This window comes from Passer domesticus, chromosome 3 (genome assembly GCF_036417665.1).
Source record: "Passer domesticus isolate bPasDom1 chromosome 3, bPasDom1.hap1, whole genome shotgun sequence".
Classification (NCBI taxonomy): Eukaryota; Metazoa; Chordata; class Aves; order Passeriformes; family Passeridae; genus Passer; species Passer domesticus.
The window spans coordinates 50,118,782-50,139,684 of NC_087476.1; the positions used below are offsets into that span (position 1 = coordinate 50,118,782).

The 20,903-nt window shown below is 37.5% G+C and overlaps 1 protein-coding gene across 1 annotated transcript in view; it reads right to left on the minus strand.

The window, feature by feature from the left end:
* Positions 1-20,903, minus strand: part of MAN1A1 (mannosidase alpha class 1A member 1) — a 141,473-nt gene that overhangs the window by 55,401 nt on the left and 65,169 nt on the right. Inside the window, exon 5 of the mRNA XM_064413031.1 lies at positions 6,604-6,698. Coding sequence (XP_064269101.1) covers positions 6,604-6,698 — 95 coding nt within the window. The remainder of the gene's footprint in view (positions 1-6,603; positions 6,699-20,903) is intronic.

Here is a 20,903-nt window from a genome sequence, read left to right on the forward strand (position 1 = left end):
ATTGTACATTTTGTGCTGTGGAGTACCATAACTAATACTCACACAGGCTTTTACACAGATAAGTAATATGATAATTATGAACTTGCAAGTATCTATACTCATTTTACATTGCACTAATAAAATGTGGGGAAAGAGTGTTTAAACTTAGAGTCTGGGACTAGAATCTTTCTTCTGGCTATAAAGAAAGCACTTAAACTGAGAAGGATATTTTGCAATAATAATAATAATAGGTCCCAAATTCTTCCTGTGTTATCCAGAGGGCGGCCTCCCACACAAATTCTGCATTACAATATTGAATTGAAGCTGCTAGTTGAATAATAAAGCCTATCATTATAGGCTATCACCAAAATAATATTTTTCTTGGTTCTTTTTCTTTCTTGACAAAGAGCTACATTCCTTGAACTATCTCATGAAATTTTTGTGATATTAAATGAGATTTTTTTGTGATATAAATGAGATTTTTTTTATATTGCTTAATGGTAAATCAGATACAACCACAGGTTATATCTGATTTGAATACAAAGCACTAGTCATGCAATATGGAACCAGCTACTCTTTTCAGCTGAGCTGACAACACAGCAAGGAATTCTGGATGAGGCAAAGACATGGCAAGGAATTTGTTTCCTGTGGTGTTCTAACATGTCCTAAAACATGGAAATTCCTAATTTTCTGTTATTTAGCATGTGTAACTATTTTTCCAGGTTGTTTTGCATTCAATACTGACTCAAGAAATGTAAACTTGTTTATGAATCATGCAATGATCTGAAATGGCTGTGCTAAAAAGATGTACCCTTTGCTGAAATCATCCTTGTCACTAGTTACTTATAAATCAGGATGCAATTAAGCTCCTCATCTCAAGATGTCAGTACTTTCAATTAATTGTGCAAGGTCTTCTTTAGTCAATGGAAAGAGATTGGTATATCCAGACAGCAGATCATTCTATGCAAAATTGGCTGTTTAACACAAAACAAGTAGTTTTTAGAGAGGCAAAGTTCAGCCAGGATTCTCTTTGCATCCAGTGCTAATGCAAATCCACACTGCAATCCAAATGCCTGAAGGCAAAAGTCTGCTTTCCATTGGTCTGTTTTGCTGCAGGGGAAATCTCAGTGTTTAACTCAATATCCAAATCCTTTTTTGTTTTTATTACCACTTTATTACATCAGTGGATTCATTTGCCAAAACCACACATACAAAGCCTTTATAAAGTATGTCTGCTACTTTTAGCTTTTTTCTTAGGTAATTTTGATTTCTTCCTCTAAAATTATGCCAAAATTAGACAGAAGGAATATAATTAAAGATTTCATCTAAACACACCTTCTGCAGGATGCTAACAAACTGTGCAGAGAGTATAAGTTTTTAATCTCTAAACTCCCTTTGAAAATAGGTTTATTTTTGCCAAATACAGTCAAATTTGAAGAATAACCTTTACTTAACGCTGCAGATCTCTGAAAATTCTGCAGATTTTTAAATTTTTTTTTTTTTTTTTTTTTTTTTTTAAAATTTATACACTGGAGTTAACAGTGCAAACCAGAAAAAATTAAATTATCCATCCTGGTTAAATCTCTGCAAGAAAGTGCTTCTTGTGTCACTTGGATGAGTAAAAGCATGAACTTCTAATTCTGTTAAAGAATATAGCATCATACAAAAATTTTGCAAAATAATGCAACAATCAATCACATTTCAGGCAGTTCTGACTGTAAGTGGGAGCATCAAGCTGTCAAAGAACTTACATGTTTGGATCCCTTTGTAATATTCTCAAACTTTCTCAATGCATTAAAACTCCTTACTAACTATAAAGGTAAGTACTCTTAGATGCACTGATTATGATGTTTTGGAGATGTCACAGAACTCAAAAAGAACCATTCTGTTTTTTTCTGAATTATTTCCATAAGAACACTGGAGTTTTTCTAATGAAGTACCACACACACAAGATATTTTGAAGACCATGAGACATCAGACATGTTTTGAAATTGGGAATTACTTTGAAACTTGGAAATATTTTCAAGCAAATTCCATTTTTTAAAGACCAACATTTCATACCTCCAAGGTGGTGTATTGTCCACATTTCCGCCTACATGGAAAGTGCTGAGAGAAGCTTCTTTAAATGCTTGCAACCTAAAACACTGCCACCAGCAGTCTGAAATACCAGAGTGAGTGTCCCATAAGATAACACCACCTGTGTGTGTCATCCCTCCAAATCACTGTAGCATTTTAGCATAAAACCCCTCTCCGAAGCAGCCAGGTTCTGCTGGGCAAGCTGAGATGGTGGGGAGAACCATCCTATTTAGCACTACTGTCACAGAACAGAAATCTTAGCTGGTGGTAAAAAGTTGTTCTAAATAAAAAAAGCTATGGGTAACTTTTTTTTTTTTTCCCCCAAGTGATTTGAAATAAAAAACAGTGTTTGAAACTGTGCTATGCGTGTCTCTCCTTGCTCTGAATACACAGTAGCTGCAAGGGCTCAGAAGTGCCAAGGAACTCTTGTTTCAACTTTAAACATTTTGAGGCCTGGAAAGACCTGTGGCATAACTTAACTATGCTGTAAAAATGTAGCAATTAAAAAAAAATAGGAATTTTGAAAGTCAAAGAGGACCCTGCTTTAAAATCATGCTGACAACATCTCAGTGACATAAATATTGTAGCTCTGTCACTTCCATCCTCAGTTACCTATGAATAACTACTTTGTGCAAACAATTTAGCAAGGCCCCTGCTATTTCACTTCCTAAAATATGTTCTACTGCATACAACTCAGATCCACTATTTATATACAATCAATATTAAACTCTAAAAAGCAAAGAATCCTGAACTAACACCAGACACAGTAAACATTCTACAATTATGTCAAGTAAATCTTACCACTCCCCGTGGTTTGATTTCAATACAAACTAATCACGTGTATTTCAAAATCCTCTTTTTCAACTTCTGTTAGGCTTTCCCACTCTGACCCACTCCAACAAAACCTCACAGCTTTTCCTTCTATACAACACTTCCCATGACCCTTAAGCCAGAAATTATTATATAATCTAGATTTGTCAGTGAGCCAGAAAAACAGGCCACAACAACACTTATGAACCTCCATTTCCAGTTTGTTATGTTTCCAGTATGTTATGTTTCCAGAAATAAAAATATTATTTACTCTAGTTGAAACTTTTTCATTAGGGCAAGGCATAACTACTTTCCAAGTTTCAGATGCACTTAAAGGTTATATGCTACATTGATTCTTCATAAAAAGGCAGGCACTTTAATGCCTAACAGTATTGCTACATCACAGCACACAAAGCACAATAAATAACCTTAAAACTACGCAACTGGTCAATGTATAAAGAGCAAACACTTAATGGAAAATATATTCTTTTATATAGAAATTCTTCTGGGTTCCCTACTGGCAAAGAGTAATGTGGTCTTATCAGAAACAGTGACTAAAAACCAGATACAGGTCTGCTTTTAAAGGGGGAAAAAGTGACATAAAGACAAAATTTCCATCTGAAAGAAAGAAAAAAAAAAGCACAGACTTTTATACTCAGATATTTATTCCTGATTGATTCAACAGAATAACAACAATCTGGGCTCTTTTCTGTATCTGACAGCGGGCATCATCCCATAAACACAAGCCCCATACAGCTTCCCCTTCAATAGTTACAGGGGTAATAATAAATACTTATGTTAAAAAGATTACTTGATCTTGCAAACTTGATGCAAATCTGGGTATTTGTTAAAATTACTTAACTCACTGAGTTATAATTTCACATTTTTTTAATTTCTATAAATCTGAGAGATAAATTACAGAAATACACAAGCAATCTGATTGATCAGTCATAAACTACTCAAAGTTTATAGAGAGAAAGAGAAATGACAGTTTTAGCATGGAGAAGCCAGATTGTCACAACTTACTAGGAAGAAGAAAGAAAGGATCTAGTGATATTTTCAGAAACTGTTGTAGTTGGCATTTTAAAAGTACTGCAGAGGAAACATCTAACCAAAAGACTTGTGTGAAAGAGGAAAATAAATAAGTAAGCAAATAAAAAATAAAAGTGGTTTTGCCAGTTTATGCTTCTTATCCCCCAAAATAAGACTAAAACATGTCTGCCAACCCACCACTGCTTTATACGCTTCCCCATCTACAGCCCTTTCACCCTTCTTTTAAGCCAGAAGAGTCCACAAGTGCTATACCACACAGTTTAATTAAATAAGCAAGTGAGCCATAGAAGGAACTTCAAATTTTGCAGCACAAGCAGAAGTGAAAAATAGATGCTAAAGGTGAACTGAAAATACAAAGCAACATCAGAAATGTGGAAGTGCAACTGAAACTTCAGAAAGAAAGAAAACGAAAAAAAAAAACCTACAAACCACTGATCTAATTACTTAAATTGTACTTTAGAGACCAAAGGAAGTTTTAGAAGCACACATACTCATGAATTGGCAAATATTTTTGGCTGAAGAATAGTACAATGAAGTTTTTATCATATTAGATAATAAGAGTTCCACAAACAAGACAGTAAGTGTCCCATGACTACTAACTGGTGAGGAAAAAGGCAGGATGAACTGAAACAATGGAAAAGATAAAGAGAATAATACTTCAGTTGGATGTCATTGGTATGCAAGGAGAAAAAAGCACACATATATTTTTACACACAGAGGCAGGCAAGAAGTGAGCAAGTCTGGCTATGATGATACTGGATGAGCAGAGAAAACCAACTATTTTCTGAAGAACATTTGCAAAGTTAAACAAATATCCAGCTCATCTCTTAATCCAGAAATAATAATTTAAAAATAACCACTGACATCCATAATCTATTGCGAGTGTTTTCCAATTTGAAGCATAAATCAAAATAAAATCAAACAAAATACTAATCAGAAATGAGGCATATTAGATCCGCAATGTATGCAGGCTTCAGTGGCTTAGCATTTCCTAAGCCTGGATGACAGCATATTTGTTTACTCACAGTATTATGGAAGAGTCATCTACTGAAGGTCAAAGCTAGGCAGATGTGCAAGGATTCAGAATGAATAATCAAGAATCCAGCATTTCATGCCAATTTTTCTGCCACAGCAAAGGAAATTTTCTCAGCAGAAGTCCTCTTTCACTTTTGTGCCAGGTAAGAAAAAATCCCTTTTGCATTACCACCTTGCACTGTTTGCAGCTGACATCTGTAGTGCCTCACAGCAATTGTGAGAAGGTAAGAATAAACCATGAAGATCTACCACATAATTTGTACTATATACAAAAAGAACATTGATATATTAACAGTTAAGGAGGGATTTAGATAAGGGCTATATAAAAGATGTATTTTTAGCCTGAATACTTCATGAATGCTTAAATATACCATGTAGAGCAAGGTATTGTTGTGTTGCAATTACAAACATATGCAAGGCTTTTGTATTCAGAAGTTTCTCTAACAGCTTAAAACCAAATTACCAACATGCCTCAAGCTGCTGCACTACTGAATTGGTGCAGAACTTATTAAAGCCTGTTGTGAAAAAAATGTTAGCATGCATGCCAAAGTCCACGGATCATCACCAGGCAGCAGTTAACCAGCCCCTTCAATGATGAGAAAGTTCAGGAGTCACTAACTCTCTGCTGCTCCCACACACAGACGTGCTTTTTTTGGCTTTCTACCTCACTGCTGTTTGAAAGGAAGGTGGAAGATAAGCCTGTCTGAACTGACATGCCAGAGGGTTTCTGTAGGACTGGCCCTGAGCAGTTTACTGGGAAGCTAGAAGCAAACACAGCCAATCAAGCAACATATCAATGTCCATCCCACTATGGGGAAAAGTTGCACTCATAAATACAGAGCAAGCAAGGGACAGCAGAAGATGCTGACTGTCAAGGAGGCAGACACTCAAAAAACCACATCACCATCACACAACACACACGTGAAATTTTTTTATCCACTTTCTTGTAATGAGTGATGCTGGGGTTTATTATCAGTATGAAGAAAGCTGATGGGTCCTTATGAATACACAAGTACACCCCACTGGTGTAATTTTCAGTGTGCTTCACCAAGCAGTGCAAACAAACCATTTTCTTTACCAGCACAGTATCACAGGTAGCAGTCCTGAGTTGGACCAAGGAATTGTTGATATGTCTGGAGCCAGATACTGGAGGCAAGAGTGACTTCAGGAAAGCAAGCATCTCCTGCAGAGCAGCAAACACAGTGCTGCCTTCAAACCATGACTGCCCAAAGCAAAATCAGTCCTTGGGAGAGGGCAAAAAACAGCGAGTCTCTCGTAGCCGGTATTCCTTGTTTCTTGTTATGAAGGACATACTTATACCACGTTTGAGAACAGGTAAAAATAAGAGTACAAAGTGGCTAGAAAACTTTCAAAGTAGCACATGTCCTAATGCACTTAGCCTACCTAAAACAACACTAAAAGGACTTCAGGATGAACAACATACTAACTGAAAAAAACAAACTGTTCTGAAATGAATAAATATATTTCTGTATTTATCCTTCTGTGTGCAACATATATCCTCTTAAATTTCCCAATTTAAACTATAGAACCAGAAGGACAAAAAACTCTGCAGCAATTGTAATAGTTTTGTGGCAAAGATGGATTCAACAGAATTTTTTATGTGTTTCTAGTAAAAAGAAGTAGTTTTACCTCTTGATATTAAGTAATGCCCAAGGTATCCCAGTGGGAGTGTTGAAAGCAGGTAGCAATTTCTCTCCAAGCTCCACTGCCTTTTTTCGGAAAACCTGGAAGTTAAGAAGAAACCAAGTGTTGGAAAATGCATTTTTGCTCCAACTAAATTAATTTAGCTAATATAACTATTGAGCATGTGGCACAATCCATCTCAGCACAATGAAGCATCCCTGCTCCTTTAGCGTGCCGCCAAAGGGAAGAAGCAGCACAGCCTGCTTTCCATTGCACCTGGTGAGGAGAGAACTCACACAGCAGGAACACACAGTGACAATGCCCAGATGACCTGCTCCTGCCACCACCAGCATCGAGCCAGAGCCACCAATACAGCCAGACCTGACCCTGCAGAGTGGGTCATGCACTCCTGGCTGTCTCTGCAGCACCCTGTGCTCAGGGAAGGGGCTGTGAGCCAAGGATGCTGCTGCACCCTGGCTGGCTGGCCAGCAGCTCCCTGCCCCAAGTGCCATGTCCTCCTGGAGCATGGGGACACAGCTGCAGCAAGGCCACCTTTGCTCTCTGTCAGGTTTATTCACAGGGCTCAGCACGCTGTGGGAGCCTGGGCTGTGTTGCCACATGGCTGCTGTGCTGCCAACCTTGCATGGGCAGTCTGTGGCAAAAACACCCCCCCCCCAACATCGACAAAAAAATAAACCTCACAGATTTTGCAGTGCTACATTCTTTATGGACTCAGCTGGCTTAGAGAGTGTCAGTGCCACAATTAATCAAAAAATTGGAATATAACCCTGTGGCCAATGAGACTTAACTGATACGCAGCATGTAAAGAGTTTCAGCTTCCATTTCAAAAACATGAAGCAGAAAAACCCCAAATGCTTACGATATGCCCACAAGAATGACAGACAATTTAACAAGAGGAACTTTTGTGTCCAGGTAAATAGTTAAAAAGCTGGAACAAAGAGGATTTTGCTTTCCTTCAACTGCCTGCTCAGCTCAGGTTACATTAACCTTACTGTTTGTGCACTGAGTGCTCTACTAAGAGAGTTTTTAATTAGAAACAATATTGTTCCAACTTAAATATAGAAACCTATTTAGTGATTTCAATATGTGGATGTTCAAGGCCTATCTGCTTGGAATTACACTGGGATCTTGTGCAACACTGAAAAGGATTATCCCAGGTGTAGTAGTCAAAATAGCAAAGTCACCTTCATTGTTCTCTCTTTCTAATAATGGTTCCTTTCAACTCGTTTTTTCTCCTCAGACATATTTATGATGGATTTATGTTTATTTATGTATTAGAAATCAGTTTGTACATCTCATGCATCTTGTGGTGCAGGCATGCATATATGTTGATGTGAATATATAAAGACATTTGCTAGGCAAAACAAGGTAATGAAGAAATTTCTTTCCACAAATATAAAATACTATTTGTAAAACACCACTTTCTAAAAGCCAAGCTGAAGGAAGGTTTTTATTATTGAAAAATATGTGATCAGGAGTAAATATAAAACTCTGGAACAATCATGTTACTATAAAGAAGCTCCAAACTCTCCCATGCCACAGTCTTTCCATAGGGTACAGATCTTAAGATTTCTCTGGCAACAGTCCAAGATTTAGAATTACAGTAAAAGATATTTTGAGGGAGGTTAAGTAATTTCAAGCCAAATTATGTCTGGAGTCAGAAAACTTTCTTGAGTGGATTGCATCAGAGTTCTGGGAGAAACTTGAAGCAAAGCAGCAGGGAAAACAATTTGCTTGGAAATCCCTTCACAATCCATAATAGTTCTGACTTCCCCATTTACCAATTATGTGGATTCTGATGAGAATTAGTTATGGATTTGTGATCTTTATCCAGCACATCATTCAGTCTTCCCGAGGCTTAAAGCCTTGGTGAACACTCAGAACATAATCACCTCTTAGCAGATTTCCTTGGGAGGAGCCAGGCACTGTAACCCACCTAGAGTGCACAAGCTTTCCCTTGTTTCACAGCCACGTTTTTCACCTTGGTCTGCTGAAACCAAACCTATCCTTTGCTCTTATAGCACAAGAGAGGCCTTCCTCAGCTTTCACAGCATATGGTGTGATCAACCCATCAGCCTCTCTGCCCTGAAACATTGAAGTACTGACAGGAGAGTGGTTACAATCATCCTCCTAAGCCAGGGGCACACCAGGACCCTGATACTCTGTAGGAGCATCTGCTGCACAGCACAAACCCCCTACTTTTAACCATGCATAAAGGGGCTAGATAGGTATCTCATGGAATGCTGTTAAAGGTGCCACATGTATTCTTTTTAGATGTTTATGTAAGGACAAGAGGAGATCTCCCCTTCAAAACACACACACTAAATCAGTAGAGGCAGCAAGGCTCAGTACCTGCTGTACCTTGTAGGCTGTATCAATCCTTCATCATTAGAAAGATTACATGCGAGCTCAGAATGAGATCTTTTACAATAATTGCTTCTGGACAAAAATTTGATGTAGAGCAATAATGCTTTACTTTGAAGTATTTCTACCAACACTAACATATTTTTAAAATTCTACTGTATTTATTTTACACATGACATAAATCCTCTCAAAATAAAAAATGCCTGCTTTATGGGAATGTCACAAATAATGGCTATCAAAACCCAAACACATGAGATACACAGCAGTAAGTATTGTTCCACGTATGGATATTGAAGGAAAAGGTAATTCAGTCCTGTCACAGCTAGTGTCCTGAATACCAACATTAGAATACACAGTGAAGCCAGGCATTCTAACTTCTTTCTTGTCCAAAATGTACCTCTTCTAATGCACTAAAATTTTTTCATTGTAGGCAATTAGGAACAAATGAATTTAAAAATATTTTTAAACAATCGTACAATTTTGAAACAAGTGCTGAGGTGAAGATGCACTTCTTGTTTTCATGAGAATTTCAACAGGTAATTACTAATGCATGCTGGTGATTTTCCTCCTTCCAAAGCTAAAAATAAAAATCAACTATGGACATTGTCTACTTTTATCTCTAAGTCTTATTTAACATGGCTGAACAACTGACAGGTAAATCACTATGTATGAAGAATGGCATAGACAATAATGACAAGACTACAACAACACTGAATGACTGAGCACACTAAATTGCAGCCTCATGCAGTAAAATTATACTCTTTCAGCAAGGGTAAAAGGGTGAAGATAAATAAAGAAACCCCTTTATTTCTCAATTTGCAACTTTAGAAGTTAATAATAATAATAATAGGAAAAGCAGGTTCTGCAATTATTGCACATCATCCACAATGTTCTGTATTTTTCTTCTGCGGAAACCTACAGTATTGGACAAGAAATAAATATTGTGCTGGGTAAGATTTTTTTGGGTAATAAAAGTAAATAAACAATAGGAACTTCTACTTATTATCTGTGCTTCTGAATTGAATTTCAACTTTTGCCAAGCCCTGATCCTTCCCCACTACCAGCAGTAAAGTGATTGTTTGGTAAGCACAAACTATGACAGCCATTACAAGAAACACAAAACAAAGGCAGAAATGAAAGAGCACAAAAATCAGAGACATTACATATAATAAAGGAAAAACATCCAGGGCAAAATTTCCCATCCCAGTGGTTATCTTTAGAGCCTCAAGGACCTTTCCTGGCATTACCTCATGAATGCTCATCCAGCAGTAATGAAAAATTACTTACATAAAGTACTCCAACTGGGTCAGACCTGGGAGAAGCTGTCACAGTCACATACCTGGACACACCCTTCACTCCATGCTTAGTTTAAATATTTGCCTACAAATACAAAAGTCTACAAAGCACTCCTGAGGCCTCTATCACTTTTTCCAATGCTCTATCATATCTAGACAGCTTACTTTTTAAAGAAGGGGAACTGTGGAGTTACTTCCTTGGCATATTGGCATTCCCTTTACCAGGTGGTGCACAGAGTAAGCCACATCGCCATCAATCCCTTCTTTTAAATTGAGGATTCACAGCAAAGTACCATGATTACCTTTAAGGAGAATGAAGCCACTAAAAATTGCACTGGTATTTAATTCAGCTAAACACCATTCTAGGTGAAGCACTGTGACTCAGAACAGAAAATAATTGAGACCAGTCCCAAATACATGATCAGTATTTAAAACTATAAAGTTGGGCAGGATATGAAATGCTTTCTCAAGCATTTCTCTTTAACCTAATTTTTGCTAGTAGTCAGACTCCAGATGTGAGATAATTATCTTTTTAAACTCTAAGGTGTTACTAGCATTTTTTTAAAGTATAATGCTGATTCACACTGTGTGAAGGTCCTGTGTAAGATGGACTCCTCCATGAAATAAATACAGACTCCTTCACACTCCACAGTCCTACTCAAAGTCAGCATAAAAACAAATTAGATACTTACTATAATCATACAATAGATTAGGCAGAAAACAGAGTTACTATACTTTCTATTTCAATCTCTGTTTATGTTAGTAGGCTGTGAATTGTTACAAACACAAAAGTCACGTCAGACCACCAGCATTACTCCAAGCCAGCAATTCTTTGAAGAACATTTGAGTAAGCACTGGTAGGTAAACAAGAAATCCACCTCACTGCTGCACACACTCGTCTTTCCCATTACAGTCCATAGGCAACACACACACCAAGCCAGGGAACAAGACATTATTTTCTCACTCATTAGACAGCCTCAAATATTTCTTAAATACATATAAGTATTTTTGGTCTTTATAAGAGAGAACAAACTAATTAACTAAGAGATCATATATCCACAACTGTGATGCTAATGTTAGAACACCCAATGCCACAATCAATCAGATCTTGCAGACTCTTCTGTCCATTAACAAATCTTATTAGGGAAAAGAGTGTTCCCACAGAGAAACAAGGCTCTGCCTGCAAAGATGCAACCACAGGGCAAAGACCAGACCTGTCATCTGGTGAGCACTGGCTTTTATTATACTGCAAGAATGTTATCTCCTCTGGATAAACAAAAATGTTTCCTCTGGCTGGAATGACAAATCCCTTTGAAAATGTCAGATTACCTCATTGTAGTTTTAATTGCTATTGCTAATCAGGAAGAAAAGAAAGCACAGGAAACAAATATCTTAGAATTGCGTATGTGGCACATCTAATTTTAAAAAAGGCATAACATGGTACAGCATCATAAATTAAAGAACAGCCAGAATTCTGCCTTAAGAAGTCCTCCACATAAAGGGAACCAGAAGTTAAAATTTAACATCAAAGGAAGGAATGCTGTATTTTAATATTTTTTTCAATTGACATAGACATTTTCTCAACATTTCTAATTCTATCAAATTAAGCGTTTCTCATTTTTGTTTTTATATTTACAGATAAAAACTGACAAGTCACTAAGTAAGATTTATTGCTTTCTTTCCTGTACCTGACTCCCTTTCCCAGCAGGGCAAGGAATGAATATTTCAGTGCAAAAGCAGAAAACGAGAGCAGAAAAATGAACAGGGACAGGCTGCTTTCCTGCTCTTCAGAACACTGAATAGAAATCCTCTCAGCATAACAAATGTTGATTTGGGTTCAAAATGATCAGCTAACAAAAAAAGAACCCTCTCAGAACAACTTGTTCCAATACCTTCTTTACTGATAGATAATCCAGGATTTTTGCTGTATTTATAGTTGTTTTATTTCTACAATGAAAGACTAGAAATGCTACAAAAATTGTGGTACTCTACCTGACATAACAGAACACTTGAAATAGTGTAAACTGAATTCTGCCACTGTCTGCAATACCAAGTGATACCATATCTAACAGTCAAATTATTTGAAACCTATTTCCTATAACACATTTTCAGTGTTTATGGCAGCTGGATAAGTTACCCAGATGCTGGTGTTAATTCATCAGCAACTAGTGCTTTTACAATTACTGTCACCTTGACACTAGCAGGTGCCAGTGAGTTGTATTTTATTCAGCACTCACTTCCAGCTGAGTTGAAGTAATTTATGAATATTCTGTGCTAAAAGGTGAGGAGACAAATTAATAACATTTCTGGAAACAAGCATTATAATGAATCACATCAGTGTGATCATCAGTGCCAACAGAAGAAGCCAAATGGCCTGCAAAGAGAACTTTCACAGCTGTAGAAGTATTTTGTACATCTAGATCCACAAGTGTCAAGAGTGCAAGAGTGTGTTTTGACCATTTTCCCCAGGAAAGAGACTGTTCAAGACCGATTTCCTGGCTTTGGGCCAGCCTCAGTCCTGCTGGACTTGAGCATGTGAAATGCCACACCAGCACGAGCCCACCTCCAGCTCAGGTCTGCACCCCGTCTCAAGTTTTCCTGCCAGGATACAGAAGAGGGGGACAGGGCATTCAAAACAAGTAGCTCCATCTGAGGCTACACCTACAGCAGCCAAAGATCAGCCAGAGCTGATCAACACAATGGCACACACTGACACCAGTCAGCATCACGCTCTTCACCACTCTGAGTTTTGGGAAGGCTTTCCAGTTTGCAAGCAGAACGTCAAACCCAAAGCATCTGCGCCCATCTGTACAACTCTTCTCAAAGCTTTTGAAAACAGTGATTGTAGAAATATGCAAATTACTTACTGGAGAGATTCAGGCAGCTTGTGGTATCTGTGAGCAACCACTCACCTGCAAACTGCTAGAACAGCACGTGTCTTTTTCATAACTACAGGAAGTGACAAACATGAGTAAGCTTTTAGATTTGTACTACCCTTTCCAGAATAATCCAGTATGCTGGTCACCAGCTCGTAGAAGAAAGTTCACATAAAAAAGCTGCTTATTGCAAAAATTAGATTAGATTAAAAAAAAAAATCTCTTCTCTTTTATTCAATTAGCTTTTTTTTTTTTGTTATGGTTTCACTGGTGGCAAGAAAATTAATTTTCTTTTCTAGCTGACTGATGTACCAAAGAAGTCACATAGTACCATGAAGAGTATCCCCTCTCTGGGAAAGACTGTAGAGAACTTAATCAAATGGAAGTAACTGGATTAGTGAGAGATTTCCAGATTTCATGCAAATGCACACAGCAAAAAGCACAAGACCCCTCAAGTTATCAGCAGTAGCTAACGTATGTAATTACTTCAGTTATTTTTTAACTAAAGAATTTCTAAGTAGATATACAGTGTTTGAAAATCTTATTTTAGGAAGGTCAGAATTAATTGGTATAAACTGTCAAAAAAGAGTGCAAGGCACAAACCAAAGAAATAATGTCATGTACAGTAAGTTTTCCATAACTCACTTGTACATTAAAACTTAAAAACGAAGACAGGAATTGCTAGATAACTGCAGAATTCAAAAAAATCATAAAGGAAGATTTGTTCCTGTTATATTTTGTTATCTTCTTTTGTGCTATTCATGTGTATTTAGGACTGCTTACACAAACTCCAAGAACCATTTAAGAGGAAGAACTTTTAGAACACACGAGAAAAAGCTACTGTTCATTTATCTACTAACGTCAAAAAGCATACTTTTTTTAAAGCTTATGTATACTTGAACAATTAGAAGCTTAGCTACAACCCATTAGCACTGGAGAGCTTATGAACCAACCACTGAATAATATCCCTGCTGCAATAATTCAAGAAAAGGCGGTGATGAATGCAGTAAACAAACTGCAATGATTGCCTATAATAACAAAAGGAATTTGTTACTCACAAAAGCCTTTGAGAATTCCTCACCCCAGACTCAGGGCAGCTTTAATTTTTCAAGAGGTGCGATAAGCTGCATGCACAAAGAGTAATGAGTTGGATTTACTGCACACGTACGGATTAACTGAGCGCTGGCAAGCGGCTCCCGAGGCTCCAAATACAGGTAAACAAGACTCACACCTGCAAAAACTGTGCTCAAATCTTAAGACTCTGAAATACCACACCACCCCAAATACATAAATTATGAAACAGCTCAGTGTCAGCAAATCAGTGTCAAAGATTTGGGATGCCAGCTGTGTGTCCTATCAGCAATAGAAAGCCTGGAACTGCAGGTCTCCAGTCAAATAAAGAATTTGTTTCAAGCAAGGACAGATGGCAAGCTAGCAGGCATTAAAAGTGTCAGCAGCCATGATGGAAGACTGAGCCCACATCTAAGAGCTAGTGGAAGTTTGAAATCTATGTTTTTACACAAAATCCACAAAAGAGGAACAGGATCTTAACCCATATGAATTAACACTAGGGTACGTCCTGCTTTGAACAACAGGCACCACTTAAGAGACACCATACAACTGTACAACTAAAGTATGAAGAGACACTAGCACTAAAAAACTCTTTCCCAAGGCCCATCTGTCCCCAATAAAATAAGTCTTCTGCAACTTGTAGAAGTCCAAACATGTTTGGATGCTGGTGAAAGGCACTGTCAGCCCTGGAAGCAACTCGTAAACTAACACCAGCCAAGGATGCCAAGAGTACAGAATGTGTCATGCATTTAGTAGTGAGGTCTTCTACAGTTCAGGAAGATGATACATGCATTTGAAAGTATATTTGATATAAGTGAATGTCACTGAAATTAAAAATATGGCATATAAAATGGAAACTCATTATATTGTGAAGTAATACAGAAAACATCTGGATGTCATCTTAAGAGGTTGGTGTTTTTCCTGATTAAGGAAACAGCTGCCTTAGTAAAATTACTCATATCCAGCAGTAACAAAGAGTATCTTTTAGCTCAATTCTTCTGTTAAGCCACAAGCATCTGCTTCCTAATTTTCTTTTTATTTAATCTTGTGTACCCAGCTCAAGTGCTGTAACAACAAATTTAAATAGCTGCCTCATTTTATATCTTGCAAGCTATCATGACTAAACAAAGAACAGCACTTTGCATATGAAACTTTCCTTTCAAGCAGGTGACCATTGAGGGGTGATTTGCAACACCATCTGTGTGAAAGCAGGGGGTGGGGTGGAGGAGCCTAATAAACTGCATGGGGAATCAATAATTACATCCTCAATGCAGCATGAAGTGCTTTCAGAAGATTCATTCCTAGGCTTGTAAATTTGACTGTATATTTTAATTCCAATACCATTAAGTGATTTAGAGTGATGCCTTCACTCTAAATGACACTCCTAGACCATAGTGGCAGGCACAGAAAAGGCTAAAATCACTCTGTACATAAAGGGGAATTCTATTTTCTTTTTAATGGTAACTTAGCAGCAAATGGGGAGCTGTTTGTTTCAGCCAATGTTATGTGACACTTGCAAGTTTCTTCCAGGCATTAATGGCAAGAGTTTTAAGTGCTGGTTATCAAATATACAAGTATAACAATGTGAACAGGATACCAAGGGTGCCTACTTTATTTGTTCTTCCATTAATTTTTTTCCTAACTTCATTCACTCACTTTAATATTTCACTCCAACACCAGAAAAACAGTTTAATGAAATTACTCTCCTCAGTTTGAATCAAAAAGGTCCTTGGACAAAGCATCCTACACTCAGGACTCCCATATTCTGCCATCTCTCTTGAACCAACCACTAGCAATCCTGAGCATCCTGATGAGCAAACGGAAAAAAGTAACTACTCCCTCTTTTTGCTCTGTTTGCCCTCAAAAAGATGGTCTTCCTCAATCACTACATAGTCTTGATCTGACATCATCACAAGTATTTTAAGTCAGTTACTTGTACCATTCAGAGTCTGGCCCTTAAACGGTTAAAATTTACACAGACTGTGTCCTCAGATGAGGCAGCACAGAGTAGGAGTTCTCCAGCCAGCTCAGGGTTTGTTCTTTCTGGAGTTACTCCCATTGCTCTATAGCAATTGTGCCGGGTCTGCAGCAGTAGTGCAGTACCAGTAAGAAGGAAAAGTTTTCCTTTTCCCTGCTGTTTTCATGCAAAGTGTTCCAGACAGCCAGGGGCTGTGTTTTTATAAAGCTCACAGAAGGATGATTGAGGTTGGAAGAGACCTGTGTGGAAGGAGTTCTGAAGGACATCTGGTCCAGCTGTGCTGCTCAAGCAGGGCCACGCAGAGCCTGTTGCCCAGGAACATGAATGTGTATAGATAGCTTCGGAATATCTCCAAGGACAAGGACTCCCCAACCTCGATGGGAAATCATTGCAGTGCCCAGTCATCCTTACAATAAAAATGTGTTTCATGATGTTCAACGGGAACCTCTTGGGTTTCAGTCTCTGCTTGATGTTGAATATAAATGTTATATTTTGGCATTAGGACATGGACAGGACAGGGTCATAGTACAGGCCTCAGTGACATGCTGTATCTTCAGCAGATGCTAAAACAAGGTATTTATCAAGGGTCTTGTCTTATTATTAGTGGTTTGATTTAGAATGAAGCAAGCAGTAAACCTGTAATAATAGCAACAATAAGAACAACTAATAACTAGTGAATTACATGTAATGCAGGCTATGAAAGGATTAGCACGAGGAACAAAGTATGATGAGAATCCAAACTGACAAGTTTGAATACTGAAGTTTTAAAAAGAAGCCATGATTTTAGGCACAGAATTATGGAGTTCCAGGCTTTACAGCCTTCATTAAACACAAAAAGCCTAAGGAGTTAATTTGCATTACTCTAATGTCCTTTGCCAGAGACCCTATGCTCCTCTTCATGCATAGGCAGTTCCACATTCCACTGCCCATTAGTTTGATATGCTCACGGATACAAGGAGAATAAATTAAATTAAACACTACTATTTTAGAGTGTCTCTTATACTATTTAAACATATATAAAATATAATGAGTATTCAATGGAAATTAGTGTTGTATATTATGGCTGTCCCATGTTTAAACAGTAAAGTGCTTCTTTTAATCTGTATACTAGGATTGAAGTCAACACAGGAATTTTCAGATTTTGTGATCACAGATACTAGAAAAAAGTAGAATAATCACAAGTACAAAGACAGTGCCCACAGTTCTTCTGTTAGATCTACAGCATGGCTCCCTTATGAACAAGCCATTGGATCACAAAACTCTCTCACAGAGCTCTCTCTACCACCAGCAGCTACAGCCTCCTTCTACCTCACTTGTATAGATACATGAGACAGAAATCAACTGTTTTAGCGTTTCAGCCCTCAGGTTTCAGTGGATGCTCAGATTACAAATAAACTTGTTTTGGTCAATTCCATTAAAAACAATGGGATTGAGAATGTGCCACTTGGGTAAGTGAAGCTTGGATTTGCAACCATGTGAACAGCTGGGTCTGACCCCATGACAGCTGAGTTAGGTAGCACCAGCAGTTGCATCGATGCATTCTTAAGTTGTTATTTTTCAAGGGGAGGAACAGGTTAAAATTTAGCTTACTCTGCAGGTTCCCTTCCCCAAAACACTTCTGACACACCATCTAGATGGCTTTTTATATAAGTAATGTAACAATAAAACTTCCTCTATACAGCAAGACAAAAAGATGATGGTTTCCTAATTCAGTGCTTTCTTTCTTATTACGGAGATTTCTCTGACAGAAAATAGTCATTGAATTGTCTGATGAATAATGGACAGGATCAAAATGAGCCTGAATAAAGTGCTTGAATATTTTCCTTAAATTAAATATAAGAGATGTGAACTCTTCTAGTTCTTTACATGTAAGCCAAACAGGAGGCTTCAAGAGGGAAGAACTATGATTTAAGAAGCTCCTTTTATGTTGTAAGTTAAATCATCAGGCAGACCAATTCAATTGCTTTCTGTTTACTGTAAGACTATTTCTCTTACTGGACAAGTCATAAAACTAAACTGTAGTTTAGTTTTACAGTTACTAAACTGCAAAATATAAGAATTTCCAATTCTTAAAGACTCAGAAACAAGTCCTCTGACTGAGCAGCAGGGCTGCCAGCACATCAAATTTATGAACAATTTAATTGCTTCTCTGAATTTCCTGCAGTTAAAACTATTTTGCTTTTTTGAGCTAAACCTCAAAACCATTCCTGTAATTAAACAGCCATAAATTGTACTCTCTAAAGATTAACACTATTTTTAAATGCAGAACATATTTGAAGGAAACAATGGTTGCAAGTATAAATAAAGACTTCAAGTATGTGTATTAGCATGTGGACATTGCTTTCTATGCTCCCACTTGAAACAAGAGGGGAAAAAAAAGGCATGACAACCATGTAAACTCTCTTCATTTTAAACAAATTCATTACATGGCTGTAGTGCTTTATTTTATTCTTTAGCTGAATACTAGACATAGCCACTTCTAGAGAGAAGGCCTTTCAGGCTTCACTAAATTATTTCTATATTTAATAGCATGTAAGTTAAAACATTAGAGTACACTAACTGTTATTTCAAGTCAGACCTAGACAGAAAAAAAGTCTTCAAAGTATGATTTAGAAAAAGGGCATCTTAGTCACCAGCTTCACTCACTCATTAATTATATTACCAATTGTCACAGTCTATCAAGAAAAAAATATGGCTGAGTAAGTCCTCCTCGTTATCTCAGTAAATCTTTACTTTTGACCTTGGGTCAGTTAATAACCATATTAACTTAAGACAGACCCTTCATGCAAATTAGAAAAGCTGATGGCATTTAACATTGAACTAATTCTGCTCAGGCGTGCTGAGAGCCACCACTGTAGTTTCCTGCAGCAGTGTGGCAATGATGGCCCAAAGCATTACAGCAGTTGTAAATCTTGCCTGGAATCAGGAAGATTATTTATTCTTCCCTCTAGAACATAAATGGAAATAAAAGCAACTCTGGAAAGAAAAGGCTGAGCACAGACTGAACCATGTTTGTAAGAGATACCATGCAAACAGCAAATGCTGATGAGAAGGTTTCAGTTATTCACTCATTTTGCATGATAAAAGGAAAAAGATTGAAATTGTCTGTATACTACAAATCGTGTTTTTACTAGCAAGTTGGAGAAAATAGCATCCTTTAAGAAAAATGGCATTGTAAGCTGCTGACTTTGTTCTGCAGCTGTTAGTTTGAATAAAACAACAAAAAAGAATTTTTAAAGAGAAATGGAAAGGAGTGAAATTCATAGCATATCCTTTTCACATGATGATCCTTAGGATCTATTGGACTGCAAAATCATCTAGTCATGCTTGCAAAAATTAAGGACAACTTGGCCCCCAAGGGACAGCAAAACTTTAAAGCAGTAAAAGGACTGAACCAGCTTCCAAAAACAACTAGTATGGTTCTTTTACTTAGCCTGCAAAAGCAGACTATTGCCTAAAGACTGAAGAAAAGAAACAAACAGGGCACATCTAGTTCTTCAGATAGACTAGTTACAGTGTATTTTTGCTAGTTCAATGCATTTGAAACATCAGAAACAACAGAACTGGACCTTTATGCCAGGAAGAAGACAGCTCTTAGTTAATTGAAGGTTGACTCTACTCCAGTAACACTGCTGCTGGAGTGATCTTCCTTGTTTGCTTTAGAGTTATGTCAGTTTACATAAGACTTGGATGTTAAAACATGCTCTTGAGCCTTCATGTAGCTGAATCACAAGAGTCCCCTCGTACTGTACTGTTTTAATTAGCTACTATTTGAAGGAGTTCATCAGGGTTGGGTGAGTTAATGAAAGCAATTAAAGGTGTTGAGTAAAGAATATCAGAGCTAAACGCATAAAACAAAATCCAAATTCTTCAGAATATTTTACCACCTCCTGACCTCTCTTGTACCTTTTGCTTTACTAGGAAATTAAACAGTCAGATGGCTGCCCAGCTAACACCTATGGGAATAGAAAAGCTTGTGTATCAGTTGACAAAAGACTTGCAATGTAAACAGTGAGCTAAGAAACTGAATCTACTGTTTAAGTACACCCTAAATTATTTTTTTCTTAAGGAAACCAAGCAAGATTTGTATGAGACAATGGCACTACATACCACTCCTTCTTTTCAGCTTTCAAATCTTCATGTTCATCCTCTTCTCAGTTTCTGGCTTAAGAAAAGTTTGCAGTTTGCCCAATTCTGTGCACTTAGCCCTGGGTAAAATGAACCCTTACATTTAGTGATTGGAGGAAAACAAATATTTGTTTTTCAAATGTTTCATGACAGCTCTGTTTAGGGGCAATCACCTGCCAAAACCACAAAACCCCATTGGCATCTATCATGCTGGAAGTGGCACAGGATTTTTTTATGTGCACATCTTTTCCAAATTCCTTCTCAATAATTTGCACATAGGGTGCATACACAGTCTGAGTATGGCAGAGACAAGCTTTTGTTACAGATGATACAGCAACTGGACTCATTTATCAACCACAACATTTTCCAACATTATCCAACTGTTGCATTTTTACAAATGGCAGACAAAGCATGAGGCTTTCTGCAGTTTTTGAAAGGTGTGGGAGAAAGCTCCCGACTCATCTTACAAATCTTTCAGATTTCTGTTGCCTGAAAATAACAAATGATCCTGCCAAAAAAAAAAAAATCCACAGGACAATTAGCCGTCACTATAAATTGATCCCAAGAGTTGGT